Consider the following 16,094-nt stretch of genomic DNA (forward strand, 5'->3'; position numbering starts at 1 on the left):
ATTTTTTAATAAAACTCATTTATATAGGTGTTAAAATAATTATGTTTTCTGCTTAAAAACCATTTCAGTTACACGAGATATGCTTTATTAACTTTAAGCAAATATTTTTTGTGAGCTTACTCCATTATTACTTTTTAATGCTCACACATTACTATCTAATTTTTGTGAATGAGTGAGAGATTAACAGCATTTTGGAAAATTCTCAATGACACTTTAAGAGGTGTATATTCATATTAAGTGCTTTTTTACTTGTACTTGAAGGAAGCCAACCCAGTAATTGGAGCCCCAGTCAGTCGGATTCCACATCTAACATCTGAGGAACCGCTGTGGAAGCAGTGACAATCCAGAAGCCCTGGCAGCTTCCATGCCCTCATTATTGAAGTGCGGCATAGCTGTGTTTTAGGAAGAAAGTATTTATGGTAATGTTCGATATATTGGCAGCACTCAAAACATCCGTCCATTGATTATAATTCATAAATGAGAGTGCATGTAGGGTGAGAAGCAATTAAAGATCCCCTTGGATTAGAACAGAGGGACATGATGGGTAACCATGTTATTTATCATTCTTTCAAGTACTTACAGAATTTAGACAGACTTCTGGATTTGAGAGTGACATGTATGAGACCCCTAAGAATTAGCTGATGCTTTCTGGACTCCCTTCTTAAGGGCTTAAAGGAAGCTGATTGTGAAATAATGACTGATGTGATTATTCTGATTTTGAGCAGTGTATATCCAAGACAGGAGATGAGGACCAGTCATATTGACCTTATTTTTATTTTTGCCCTCAAAATCAATTTGCCCTAAAATTAAACATAATTATTTATGAGTACAGAGAAAATTCTTGTTCTTCTTTTTTTGGATTATGCAAATAATATAAGGTTAGCTAGTCTTTGTAATTAGCAGGGCATAGTTAAAATCAGCACCATTCTTGGAGATGGATACAAATTGTAATCTTGGCTCAACTGCTTATAAATTGTATCTGTTGAAAAAGTTACCTCAACTTTCACACACATCTATAAAATTATAAAAATCATATTACTCCACAGATTTTCCATACAGCTTTAAACTGTTAGCAGCTCACAAGAGAGCTCTATGCCACTACTTCCAACATCCATTCTTCTTCCTCAGTAGAGTTTAACTCTTAGTGCATCAAAAATTAGTATTATATATTTGAGTTTCTTTTTGAACAGTTCTACCAATTTGTAAAGATTGGTATTTCATCTTTTTTATTCTTAGATCTGCTTCAAATTATAAAGACATATTAACTTATATTTAAATAAATAAACCAACCTGCCTTCAATTACTGAATGGGCACCTTGGACACTTCTATAAACCTAGGATACACTATGAGAACTTAGTGATATGATTCTTTTCATGCCTTGAACACTCAGTTTCATCATCCTAGAAATTACTTCATCATTGCTCATAAATTTTTTCCCAATATGCTTTTGAAAAACTTAAATAAAATTTGTATGATGAACAGCCTGGGAGGATGACATAATAATGAAGTAAATCATCCCCATTGCATCATTCTTTTCTTCCTCTTCTTTTGAAAGGTATTATTCAGAGTATTACATCATCTTTCTGAAAGGTTTGAAAGAACGGGTACCCTCTTTACTCTCATTTTATTTGTCACTGAAAACAGTTGGAAAATTCAAACTTGTTCATTTCACATCAGTAAGGACAGAGGAAGTAGGGATGTATTTAACAAAGGGATGTATTTCACAGTTTTCAGGGGAATTAGAAGATGAATATCAAAGCAGAAACCAGCACTAGAGACTCAAGATGATGGTACAGTGACCATGTGGGCAAAGTTTCAGACTACAAGTCTTCAGATGAAGACAGAAAAGGTGAATTTTCTCAAAATCAAGAATCAGGGAGTGAACAATATGATTCTAAGTATAAAGAAAAAATACAGTAATCATCCATTTAGTCATTCAACAGGAAAGATTTCATCACACAGTATTTTGTGATAAGAACCTGGGCTGTTCTGTTTTGTTGAAAATAAATGTGACGGTATTTTTTTCACCTTTTATAAAAATTTTTACTCCTGTCAAAGAGAAAACCACAGGCCTCAAATGGAATCACTTATGCTAGCCCAAGACACCACACCAGGGCTTAATACCTAACCTAGTTGATTTATTTATCTTGTACATAGAAAACTGCTGAAGCCAGAATGAATACAAATGTAACTGGAAGGAAAGGGATGCAATAGAATTCTTTTCTTTTTAAACAGATTGACTATTCTATTTGCTGCTCATAAATCTAAAGATTAAATTCATTACCATAATGGAGCAAAGAAGACAGACATTCTTTCTTCAACAAAAAGATGAGTTTCACAAGATTTTTTAAGCTTCTGGAAGTATTACATATTGGCAAATATGTATTTGTCATATTTACATTTTATTAACATTTGACCAAGAAAGCTAAAACATTCGTCTCACTTTGACTCAATTTCAGACAAGTTTCTTCTTGATGAGAGGTTCCTGAATTCCATTTCCTTAGAGTAGTTACACTGGAAAACCTTGTAATTATAAATTCGTTACCTGCCTCTTTGTAATGTCAGTAAATATCTCAGCCTCTTCCCGTTTACAACCCAAGACAGTCTTTCTCAAGGACCTGGGAACCATACCTTAAAATGTAATCATCATCGAGAAAGCCTGGGCACCTACCTCCCAGTCTCTGTGAGAGGGTGGGGCCTTAACTACGCTGACAGCCAATCAGCAAACAGATGATCCAATCGCTCTGAGCGACGTCCCCCGATGTGGCCTCCCGTATTTCTTCCCCAGCTCACCCCAGGGCTTGAAACTCTCCTGCGTTTTGTTTCAAAAGAAGTAAGTTTCTCCCTCTCCCCGACTGCGGAAGCCTTGACCTCTACTGCAATAATCTTGAATAACATCTTCCTTGTCATTCTTAACAAGCGTCCAGTGCAAATTTCTTTGCCACTTTTTAATAAAGTTGTTTGTCACTGTCACTTTATTTATATAGCTGTGAATTATTTACAAAACTACATATTTTTAAAGAGCAAATCTGACCATCTAGTAAATTGTGACACTATTTTTTTTTATTTTGCGTATAGTGAGATTTAAGGCTATTGACACTTTCTCCTTTAAAAGCTATCGCCTCCCTGCACATCCATGTGAAAAATCTTGTTCTCTTCCTTTCTTCCTGGTCACACCTACTCAGTCTCCTTTATAGGGTTCTCTTCTTTGCCAAATCCCTACATATTACTGCTCCCAAAGGCTTTGTCCTTTGTCCTTTCATATTCTCACTTTATATTTTCTTCTTAGGTGACATCATGTACTTTGTTAACTACAAACATTCTATCCCTAAGTCCAAAATCTCTATTATTAAATTCAGTGTAACCTTTTCTTTTCTGCTTTTAACTGACCTGTAAGCAGCAAATAAAACAGGTAATAACTTCCTACTCATTTGAACAATTTTATTTGTTTTCGAGGTTACCAGAGTCTCCTGGTTTGCTCCTTAGACATTTAAGGGATCTGACCACACTGCAAGGTTTGAAATATCATATATAAAGCTGATAGATTCAAACGTGTATCTCCAGAGAATTATGTAAAACTACTCCATCATTGTTTTGAAAAATAGTGCGCATTTATTCAACTAGTTATTATTGAGAACTACACTGCATGTTATCAGGAATATCAAAATAAATTCACTCATTGTTTATAAGTATCTTATAATCTAGAAAACATGAAAATCTAGAGATGACTCATTTGACAAACATGAAAGATCTATTTTCAAACTAGGGAGAGAGAGGCATCAAAGTAATGGTTACATGGATGGATTCTGATGCCAGCTCTCGGGATGAAATATTTCTATCCTTTCTTACATAACAACTTCTCAAGATCTCAGTTTTTTCCCCTGGAAAATGAGGCATGTAACATAATTTCCTCACATATTTTTTGAGAATTAAATGTGTTGTTTATAATGCCTCCAGGATCATGTCTGGGACATTATAAATATTACATACTCACTTAAAAATGGTTTGATTATTTATGTGACACTTGAGTTCAGTTTTGCAATATAGTTAAAAATTTCAGTAAGAACTGGCAGGAATTTCAGAAAGAAGGATGGATAGGAACAAAACTATAAAGTAGAAAGTGTAACCTATGTTTTGAAAAATGAGTAGTTCAGAGTGTGAATGAGGAGATGATTTTTTTAAAAGCAAAATAGAAAAAATTGTGACCCCCAAACCCCCAAATCAAAGAGAGTATTAAATACCAGGTAGGGAATTTTGCATTTTTATGTGCCTGCACAATGGAAAAACTATTGAAGGTTTTGAGTACTGAAGTCAGAAAACTGCTGTGGGGAATTCCATCTGTACTGTTCTGCTATTAATTCACCTGTGCCTAATACTCAAAGTCTCATATGATCATGGTGTCACAGTCTGTGAGCAGTGAGTAGAAAAAACAAATACTCACTTTTAAAAAAGGTGAGTATTCCACAATATTATATATACACTGACTTCTGAGTTTTGTCTATTAGCTAGGATTTGTGAACGAATGAATGATCTGCTCAGTGGGCCTCTATGCAACACTGAAGGGAGCTATTCCTACCAGGACTGTATATTTCCACCTTTTCACAGGATGCCAAGGTTGAAAAGGTTATTACAAACATTGTTAATTCCATTGTTACTATAAATAACAATTCCAGTGTGGTAAATAAGAAGAGTTGGGTAGCATCATTTTAGAAGTATTTATCACACAGGGTTAGAGTTCGGGCTTTAAGTCTCTTATTGCACAAATTGTGTTGCCCTCCCAAATATGAAATTCTGTTGAGTAAGTAAACTAACATCCAGAACATTTGTTGAAATAAGAGTATAGAATATGAAGCAAATTAAACCTCTTTAAAAAAATTTTGGAAATAGGTTGTCTAATTAGTGGGATATTCTGAATACTTCTGCATTTATATATACTATATAAGATAATAGACCACACTAGTTTTATACTTTATATTTAACATATAAAATTATAGCAACTATAAAATGTAATTATACATATAATTATAAAAATGTAGGTCATTTTAAATAGGCAAATATAACATTCATCGATTAGAAAATTATAAGATAAATTATTTCCAAAATTATTTGAATTTCAATGAAGCTGGTTTACTACACTTAAAGTATCATTAGATTTACATGAATTACTTTAGTGATTTTTTAAAAGATATTTATTATACTTGTTGATAATACCTGTGTCTAGGTAGTCAAGTGTTTGAACAGTTTGAGAAAATCAGATCTGTTGAATTTTGAAGAATATAATCTACTTATAACACCAAGTTCAAAAAACGTCTAAGCCCAGTTTCTATAGGAGCCATGGATCCAGTTCATTTGCACTCTGTTTCCACGATTCTTTTTACACTACACTGTATATCCACAGGCTTCTAAATCAGACTTTGGATCGAGGTGACAGGGTCAGGCGGTGGAGAGTCTCCGAAAGTTTCATAATCGCCTTTCATTTTATCAAATTCCCTGGGTCCTAGCCCATTTGTAATAAGTAGTTTAAATTTAAAATCATTTGTATACTTATGTATTTGTAAATCCACTTGTATATTAATAATTTATAATTCTAAAAGGATAAATAATTATTTTCAAAAATATTTTTTGGAAATGCTTATAGGCAAATTTGAGAATTATTTTCAGAATAAGATATTTTCTAGCATAAACATAGTTGAATAAACTTCGTAACACATTTTTAAGAACCACTGATTACTTCCAATGTGTTACAGTTGAGTAACTAGTAAGGTATAATTAATTCTTAAAATATGCTTGTTTCTTACCAAAATAGGAAATTAAAAATAAAGTATAATGTTAGCCACTATTATTTATTGGTAGAAAATTAAAATAACCACTTCTGTAAAATCCTAATTGTTTCCAAATAGTGTCATTGATAAAGTCGACTTAGAATAATTGATTTCATAGTGTGTATTAGTTGCAATTATGACAAAAATTAAAATTTTCAATTAATTACAAATTAAAATGTGTATATATATAAGTATATATATATATTTATCAAGAATGCTGAAAACTAGTTTATAATTTTTTGAAAGGTTCTATGATATTTAATAAGTTTCTACATTCTCAAATGATATCTAAGCAAAATGTAAAGTTATTATGTACTGAAACTGGAAACATTCAGAGAACAATCTAATTTAAATTCTACATCTTACAAATGAAAAAAGTGAGCTCCACATGAGAAAATGTGTGAAATAAATTGTGAAGTAATGGTGATATATATCAAAATGAGTAGGCTTTCATAGTCTTTACATATCTAGTAATTCATTTGAAATGGAATTTTATTTCTGTTAATGTGCCTGACATAGTAGTTAGAAACTATAGAAAAAATTCGAGCTCTTTCCCTTCATGTGTCTATGCTTATTTATCATTTCATAATAAAAAAATTAAAAATCATTTAAAGTATAACTATTCTATAGAATAACAAAAATGTTCTTTATTGTTCTGATAAAGTGTAAAGGATATACTATTGACTCCCCAGTGTTAGCAGATGTTTCAAACATTGGAGGAATTTGGAAGTGGAGAACTTGGAAGTTTACATGTTTGTTTTTTTAAGAAATTTAAATTATACAGAACTCACAACATAAAACCATGTAATAAATAGAACTTATTTTATCATTTCAAAATGGGAGGATTACATAGCACAAAGTTACTGTATCTAACACCTGGCGATGTTTAGATGTCAGCAATTTATTAGGAGTTCTTACCTGACCAGAGCCTGCATTTTCACAAACGTAAGTCTCATAGTATTCAGAGAACTCAGGAGCATGATCATTAATATTAAGAACTTGCACATACACAGGGACTGAAGAAGTCTGTTGTGTATTGTCTGCAAATTGAAATAACAGAATGAAAATAAAGAATGTTAATGCCGTCCTTAGGGAAAAAATGGGGTCATGAAAATTATGTTAGAAGCAATATAGTGTATTTTTATTTTACTTGAATTAAAGCCATCTGAGGACAAGATCTTTATATAATTCATATATTTATCAACACGGCCTTCAAAAAAATGTTCTCAACACATTTGCCTCAACCAATATTTCTCAAGGGTCTTGTACTGCCATTGACGGCAGGAGATGGTCAGGAAAATAGCAAAGTCATTTAGCAAACACAGATGGTCCCTCCAACTACCTAGTGAATTGAGGATGAACTGTTTGACACATGGTGTTGTTAAGTTGTACTTGAAGGCTAGTAGTTGTTTATCTTGACAACATTCATGTGTTGGGTTGTATCTGTGGAGCTATACAAAAGGGAGAGATTTCTTTCTGGTTGGGCAGTCTTAGCAGATTTCCTGTAATGCCCATCAAACTCTGGTTTAATGGTTCTCAGTTATAAAACTGTTTTCTCTGTTCCACCATTATGGAAAGCTTTTTAGGGGTTGGGATGAAATTTTGTTTGTAATTATTTTCCTCAATGAATAACAGTTTAATTATGATAGAAATTATAATTTTCAATTAATTACAAATTAAAATTTGCAAGGTGTATTACTTACAAAAATCCCATGGCCTTTAGGAAATACATAAATCATTAAGAATTATCATTTTGAGACTCTGTTCTGTTACATTCAGGATAAAAATAGATGAATAAAACATTAAAATATTTAAAGACATTTCTAGATGTTCATATGTTTTTATGGCTTAAACATATAATACATCACCATAGAACAAATTTTGCTCAAGTAAGTAAAATGGAAAAGTATTTCAGGTACAAATAAATTCTAGGAAAATTTAGTAAGAAATACATTTAAAGCTTTTTTTATCTTTTTCCAGAAGAATTTGTTTGAAATTAAGTTCAAATTAAATGTTTAGCAGGATATTATTAAACATACATATACACTTACAGCTTCATTTTAAAGTAGTTAGCAGTTTTAATCACTTAGCTGGCAAGCTGATGAATAGCCTGGTGCTTAATTTGGGACGCTTTCCAGGAAGAGACTAAGCACAGCGAAAGTCATTTGCCGGGAAAACAAATGTGGAACTAGAACATCTCTTTCCTATAATTAGCAAACCTGTTATGTTGCAAACTTTAAGGTTGTTAACACAGCAGCAAGTGTGTTTTATAACAATTTATGTGTTGCTCTTTTTTTTGTACTCAGGTAGTTTGTTTATGTTACTATTGAGACTTAAAAAAAGTCAAGCAATTATTTTTTATATTGATGCATGGCAATACCTACAATAAGCATTTACCAATACTTGCCCCAAAACTGTTCTAAAATGAGTTTAGGCATGTGGATGTTAAAAGAATTCAAGAAAAAGAAAAAAAAATACATGAAAATTGATTACTCGGTGTTGTAAAAGTTCTTTCTAACCAGTTTCCCTTAAAATGAAACAAAAATTTTCAAAAGTGTATCTTCAAAGTTGAGCTACATAAGCATTAACTTTGTGAGTTTCTGAGAAGATTTACCTAATTATATTTTATTTTAGAGTTTCATTCCCCATCCTATAACTTATTAGCTTTATATAAAAATAACGGGAATCTCAAATCTCTCCATATCTGGTTTTTTTATTCTATGAAAACTGGTCTTATAGAATGAGGAGGATGCATTGTGTAATTCTTGTATTTAGTACCATTTCTACTTGCTTACTTTTGATACAGAGGTTAACATCTAAGTATTAAATTCTATGTTAAATAAATATATTCAGTTTAGATTGTTTGCTCTGCACATTTACATTTTTTCCTTGACTGTATGCTTGATGTTTTATTTATAAATTGCTTTCATACAGTATTCTATAATTCACCAAATTTTTACTAAGTTGGTATGTTTTTGCTTCAAGTGATCAATTTAAATGTTGATCTAACTATATATCATGAAACCCTCTCTCTAAAATTACATATGTACTTTACTAAATTTCATGTTTTATTCTATTTATCCCTCTGAATTCACTTTAAAACCTTATTTACTTGCTTTTCCTCAAGCATTAATTTTTAAAAATGTTACATGTATTTTGTTTTGCTATGTTTAAATATAAAATAATTAGAAGTATGTTCTGGCTTTATTGTTTCAATAGCAAATTTATTCTAAAAAAAACCCTTGTCTTTCACATACTTCAACATAACAGGACCATATTCTTTAGAAACTGATTAAAAAATTTAATCATCTCTTGAACTCTTGAATCACCATAGATTTACCAGCCACACGTGCTTTCATTGACAAATGAGCATAGATGCAGCAACAGCTTCAGAATGAGATGAGCACACCCCAGGGCAGAGTCATGATAAGGTTCAAAGAGGACTTTAGCTGACATACTTATGGGGAGCACCAGTCGTTTGACCCCAAGGAAGTAATACGGAGTGAATTTATTAAAACTCTACATTTGAGTCATGAATTGAAATAACTCTGTAATTAAACTCCAGTGTCTTTTAGGATTAAAAGTAGAAAAATGAAACTTGGTTAAGATTGTGTGTATATTTAAATCAGAAAGCACTAAGTGAGAAAGTATTATTTTTTGTATTCTCCATGGAAAACAATGTGGCATAGGATTAAAGACATTGGTTTTGAAATCAGATATGATACAGGAATCACGCTTGCCTTTTATAGTAAAAACTCTCTATTTAATAAAATAATCCTTCAAATGTAACCAATACTTGCAACCACGTTGCAAAATAAATACCTCAAAAGACAATTAAGAAATGACAAAGCAGGGATGGACCCTTTTACCTGAATTACAAATGATGCCCTATTTTTATTGTCAATGTTGTTGCATGTTTATTTTCCCTGACATACGTCTTGTAATATCAATGTAACCCTACTTTTAGGAGTAAAAGTAGTAATAAGCAGTCTTGTAAACCATGAATTGAAACAGTTCTGCCTGAAGAGTGTATGTGTACAAATACACACACACACACACACACACATATCTGTATGTTATGTATAGCATTTGGAGCCACACTTTTCCTTAATACCGTGAATGCCTGTTATTCAGCCAGAAAGCAGGCAGTATGGCTTACAAACTAGGTCTACTTTGATTACTTGTGTTGTGCTGGTTACTAAATATTTGGAATTCACCTTTGAAGACAGTATATGTCTTAATTATAGTATTTATCCATTCATAGACTTTGTTCATGGTACATATGTAAATATACATATATATGTTGAAATAATAATTTTTATGGACAGCAAAGAAAAGACAGCTAAAAATACCTCAACGTTTCTCTAGAGAGCTTCATGATATCCCTCCAATAAAAAGTAATTGTTTGATTAGTGGGATCAAATATAATTAAATTATCTTGCAAACTTTTTATACCATTCATTCATCCCTTTTTCCTATTCACTCATGAAAGAGAGTGTTACATGTCTTGGAATATACGTAATAAATTTTAAAGGTTCTGCTTTTTATTTACATTATAGTACTTCTAATTTAACAAAAAGTGACATATTCTTACAAAAAGCCCCCTTATGTATAAAATAAGCTTACAGTATGTAATTATTTATACAATGTATTAAAACATGCTCTACTTCTGTAATAGCTGAAACTATTTTACAGAAAAACACATTTTTCAAACATGTCCAGTATTCCCTTGAATTGATATGAACTTTCTTAATTGTTTTGTAAATAGTGACATTAAAATAAATTATTCTCTGAAATAGCCAATGAGAAAAAGCTTCTTTCCTTCAGAATAAACATCTTGGTGTTTTCTGCCACCAACAGCCTTGGCATTACGGCACTGTGTCTGTGGCGGCAGACATTTACTCCCTTGCAATACTTGCTCCCTGTCCTTCATAGTTTAAACAGAAAATTCAAAACCCAGATCCGGCCCTCCTGCTGTGTTTCCATAGAGCCGTTCAATGCATGACAAAAAATACGTAAGGGCTGCTTTCCCTCTACCGTATCACCTGCCAGGTGCTCAGTAAAGTGAGGAATGAGATATGTTTAAAAGCTTAAAAAAAAAGCCAAGAACATAATCAAGATTATTAAAATGCTATGCAAGGTCAGTTATGAAATGATGCACTCTAGAGCACTTCATATTCATAAAGTTAATCCTTTATAGTACAGTATTCAATCCACTGACTAAATAATGGCAATGATCTTATACTCTTTTATCTTGTGTTATACATATTTCCTTGAACTTGAATTGATATGATTAATTTAATAACTAATTGATACTTTTGAAGATACCCAAGCAGTCAATCAGAATGATTTTATCTACTATTTATAACCTATCTCTGAAAAAAAATTGGTCACCACTGATTATTGAAGATGTAACAATCAGCACAACTGACATGAATTTGAAAATGTATTTATTATTGCTTTGGTGATGAGTGCTTATTGCTCAAATCCTTCATATTCTTCTCCATAATTTCATTGAAACACCGTCATTTTAAAATACTCAAGTTTTAAAGGCTGCCTTGATGTGTTACCTTGTCTCTAGTGTCCAAGAGTATGGCTAACATTTTATCCTAGAAATAGAGGAAGGCACAGGCATTCTGTGTTTGATGTCTAGAATAGTCGTCTCATGAAGTGACAGTCTCACCTGATTGTGGTGAAAGGGTACAACATTGCTAGTCAGTTTTGAGTTATTTAAAGGTTAAAACTTTAATTACCACTCAATGTGGAACATTAATTAAACATTTCCCTAAATTAAAATTTTGCTCTAAGGGAAAGATTCCTATAAAATAATTATTTAAAGTTCTTTCCACTCTTACCTACTGTTAAGGGTAGATTTTTTTTTTTTGGTAATGTACACAAGACTTTCTTTTTTCATTTTACTTATGACTTAAAAAAGAACCCATAGAGAATACATATATAAAATACTATCCAGTTTGTGCATTTTATTGTATGTGCATCAAAATAAAATAAAATTTAATAAAGATAGAACACAACACTGAATAAAGCAGAAAAAAATTGTCCAGTTTGAAAAAATACTTGCAAAATTTATATTCAATTTTTATATAAACTGATAATTAAATATATCCATTAAACATAGAACTACGTAACTACCTAATAAAATGGATACAAAACTACATAATAAAAAGCTTTTAGAATTTCAGGTGATTTTTGTTTCATTCCTTGGTGTTTTATGAATTTTCCATGATTTATTTATTATGTTAAAAGTATTCATTATCATAACAAATATGAAATTATTTAATGGTATATATAAAGAAGCTAATAGGGATAAACAGATATTTCTCACTTAAAATAATGAAAAATACACATGCATGAGTTGACATATAAAATACATTTAACTCTAATTCCAACATTTTAAGCTAGCTTTTTGATCCTGTGTTTAGAGATTACTGAATGGTTTAAAATGTATGGTGAACTAATGTGTTGTTTCCAAATGAGTACTTACATTTTTCTGTGGCCGTAATAGTTAGGTTGTACCAAGCGCTATGCTCTCGATCGAGAGGGTTAGTTGTGATGATCGTACCATTGTCATCAATTCTGAATAGTTGGCTTCTGCTGATAGAATATCTACACACAAAAAAAGTATTCCTTACTTTCTTTGTATGACATTGATATATACACCCCTTTTAAGCAATAAAGATTATTAAATGCATGCTCCCTATACATGTAATGTTGAACAATTTCAGAAAGGTACATTCTTATACTTAGGATTCAACTCAGGGTAGAGAGAGGGAAAAAAAGTAACTAAAGTGGCCTCAGATTTAAATTGATGTACACTAAATCTAAACACACATCACTCATTCTCATATGCAAGAGAGAATTTTAGTAAGTGAATGACATGGTTAAAAAAAATGGCAAAATGTCATTTGTAAAATGAAGAGACATACAAACAAATGGGCGGGGGCAAAGATTAATGCTCATGAATCTTTTTTTTTTTCCTTTGAAGTAATGTAAAACATAGCCTCTGCCTAGACTATGAGTCGTTTTGTTTTCCCACACCACACGGCTGCTAAAGCTGTGCATTGTATTCCAATGATCTGTTGCTGACATAAAAGAAATGTTTTTGTTTGTTTAAAGGAAACAATTTGATATTATTTAATAAAAAATAAGGCATATATTTTATCATATATACTTTATATCATATATGTATATACATAAACATACACACCCTTCCCTCCCTGCCCCCCAAAAAGGAAAGCTAGCAGATCTCTGTGCTGTTAGAGCATGCATGGGAGGAAGAGAGATAATAAAATTCCCTCATGCAAAAGCCTAGAAAATGATCTCAAACTTCACAATGAAAGAAGCCTTTGAAGTATTCAGCATGTCTTATCTGCTTGCAAATGATTAATAATAAGAATTAAAAAAGAGTAATAACTAGAGTTCAGTGATGGCTTCTCATTGCCTGTATATTCCCTTAGACTTTGATGAGACATCAATGAGGTTTGCCATAATTATGTGGCAAAGGATGAGAATATTTTAATCTTGAATTGATAGGTCTCTAAAAATATCACACTAATGTGTAGCTTGGTATTCAGGGGAGAATTAAAATAGAAATCACTGAGAATTAAGCTTTAGAGTAATTTAGTTTTAACTCTACTCATTTTAAACCTTTATAAGCAATTTACTTACATATCCACAAGTAGTCACATTTCCGACTTGAGATTTGTTGACAATATGAAGCAGTAGTTTAACAGTTAATATTTTGTATTTAACTTTTAGAATATTCTGTTTCTATAATACACCATTCCAATGGTGTATGACAGAAAACCAGTCCATAGTTTGAGATCATTTCCAAATAAATGTTTACAAAATTTATGACCTTGAGTCATTGGTAACATTTTAAATAATAGTCAATAGCACGCCATTTAGGAAAGATGTGTACAATACATTTTAGAAGGAGTTTGGGGTAAAAAGCTTAAAATGTGAAGTGTTGATGTTTAAAAGATCAATCTGTGGTTCACTTCAAAATTCCTTTTCATGGAACTCTTCATTCCTCTAAAAATGCTGAATGAATACAATGTGAGTGTGCAATATTTTCTCATTGCTCCACCACTCTGGCTAGGAAGCTGTGAACAAACAACTGCCATGTGTGCTTCTCCAGATGCTGTTCTCTCTCGTTCTTCGTCCTAATATGCCTCTGGGAGAGGACTATTCCCACTTCACAGAAGAGGAAACGGAGACACGTAAAAGCCAAGCCCATAAACACAGGCTCGATCTTTCCAAACAGGGTGCAGCTCCACTGGGTCTTTGGAGGATTTTTAAGCATGGGTGAAAGATGTTTAAAAATTGTCTCTTCCTCCTGGGAAAGACATCGTTGTCATTCTTTTTTTTCTTTTCTTTTCTCCAACTACCCATGAAGCTGCTTCCTGCTCACAACGTGGGCAGTTTCTCACCTATGTGACCACTCGGGTTATCTTTTCATGGGAACGCTTGTAGCTTCTCTCTTTCAGGGCATCTCAAGGGTCGGTCTGAATCCATGGGCATAGTGTTGTTCCTATGATTTCCCGATAATAGTCCTTAATGTCCATGGGCTAAACAGTCACATGCCCTCTTTCATTTATAATATTTTTGTCTGTTTTTTTCCTCTTAGTTGTCTGGCAAAGATCGATCAATTTTACTGGTATTTTGCAAGTATCAGCTTTTGGCTTCATGGTATGTCTCTATTGTTTTCAATTTCATTGCTTTTGCTGTAATGCTTTTGTATTTCCCTTTTTTTTCCCCCTGCTGGCTTTGAGTTTAACTTGCTCTATTTTTTTCTAACAGAAAAGAATATACTGTTTTTCTCATATCTACAAAATACTTCAAAATAGGTTTTGTTTAAAAGAAACATCAATAATATCCAAAGAATGAATCATGCACAGTAGGGCAAAAGAGTATATTCCCTATATCTAGAATCTAAACAACATGATAGATACTAGTTTTGGGGGTCAAAATTAAAATCTTAAGGGGTATTCCTTACGAAGTTCCTCATAATGGCATGATGGAATTTTTATTACTGAGAAATTCTGGGCTCTTACTTGCAGTAGGAAGGCTCCTTACAACTGTATCACCTCACTTTCAGGTCTAAGTAATGCATTCTTCCTTCATCCCTGAGCCCTGGTTTTTCTCAAGCATTTACCATATAGTTCATTGTTATAGTTCATATCAAAGCATATTTTACTTACATTTTCTGCTCTTAACAATGATAACAATATTTTGTTAAATCTGTTTATTCCACCCAAGGCTTGCTGAAACTGAGCCTGAGAATCTTCATACATAACAGAAACATCAGGTGATTTTACTCAGAAGGAAAAGCTACATAATGAGTTATCTGCATTACGTATAATTTGTTTTGTTTACTGTATGTTAATCTCTTCCCCCAAACAATGGAACATCCCTCTGTTCCATGTAGCAATGCCCTATCATTTCCTTTAGTTTCCATGTGTCTTACCATGGAGTGGGTATGAAGGAAGAGATATCAATTAAAACTCAAAGTGGAATCATTTAGCATTTTGATTTCAAACTGGACCTTTTGCCTCCAAAACAAAAAGGAAGCTTCCTGAAATACATTCATGTGGTGATTTTCACATACATTTAATTTTGTTTTCATGATATATTTTTGAACATTCGCTAAATCAAACTATACCACGAGAAAAAAAAATCTGTGATCCTAACAAATATATGAAAAGCAATCTTATTTGAAGTGCAATTCTAAATGAAGGAATGTCCCTAAAAGGGAAAGATATTCTTCTAATGGGCACTCACAAACCATTTTTAAAAGAAATTAGTTTCAGTATAAAGGTGAAAATTATTAGCTATGTTTTTGGTAGAAGATACATTATCACCAGTAGTGATACTACAAACCATATAATGTCTGTTAATATTTGGATGTAGTTCACTTACTTGTTTCATATATATATAATATTTTTACTTATAGTAAACATACAACTCTAATAAGTTTGTATTATTTTAAAAATCATGTCATGTTTTTAGCTATATTCATCAGGATCATTGTAAAGTGTTAATCACTCATTGCCTTAATTATATCACTAAGATTAGATATAATTGTCTCTCACACTTTGTTATTATGATAGTATAATGAACATCTTATTCTTTAAAGCAATTTTTAGAACTGTATATTCTTTAGTATTCTCAGAAGAATAAATAGTAAATACATATACTACTTCAAAGTTTAAACAATTTAACTGGGTTATAATTATATATATAACATATGT

At 32.0% G+C, this 16,094-nt stretch overlaps 1 protein-coding gene across 8 annotated transcripts in view; it reads right to left on the minus strand.

Moving 5' to 3' along the window:
• CDH19 (cadherin 19) overlaps positions 1-16,094 on the minus strand; it is a 72,855-nt gene that overhangs the window by 15,979 nt on the left and 40,782 nt on the right. For all 8 annotated transcript variants that reach the window (XM_073213197.1, XM_073213195.1, XM_073213194.1 and 5 more), the window contains 2 exons: positions 12,326-12,447; positions 6,742-6,863 (listed from right to left, as the gene is read on the minus strand). In XM_073213197.1, coding sequence (XP_073069298.1) covers positions 6,742-6,863; positions 12,326-12,447 — 244 coding nt within the window. The remainder of the gene's footprint in view (positions 1-6,741; positions 6,864-12,325; positions 12,448-16,094) is intronic.

This window comes from Manis javanica, chromosome 9 (assembly GCF_040802235.1).
Source record: "Manis javanica isolate MJ-LG chromosome 9, MJ_LKY, whole genome shotgun sequence".
Lineage (NCBI taxonomy): Eukaryota > Metazoa > Chordata > Mammalia > Pholidota > Manidae > Manis > Manis javanica.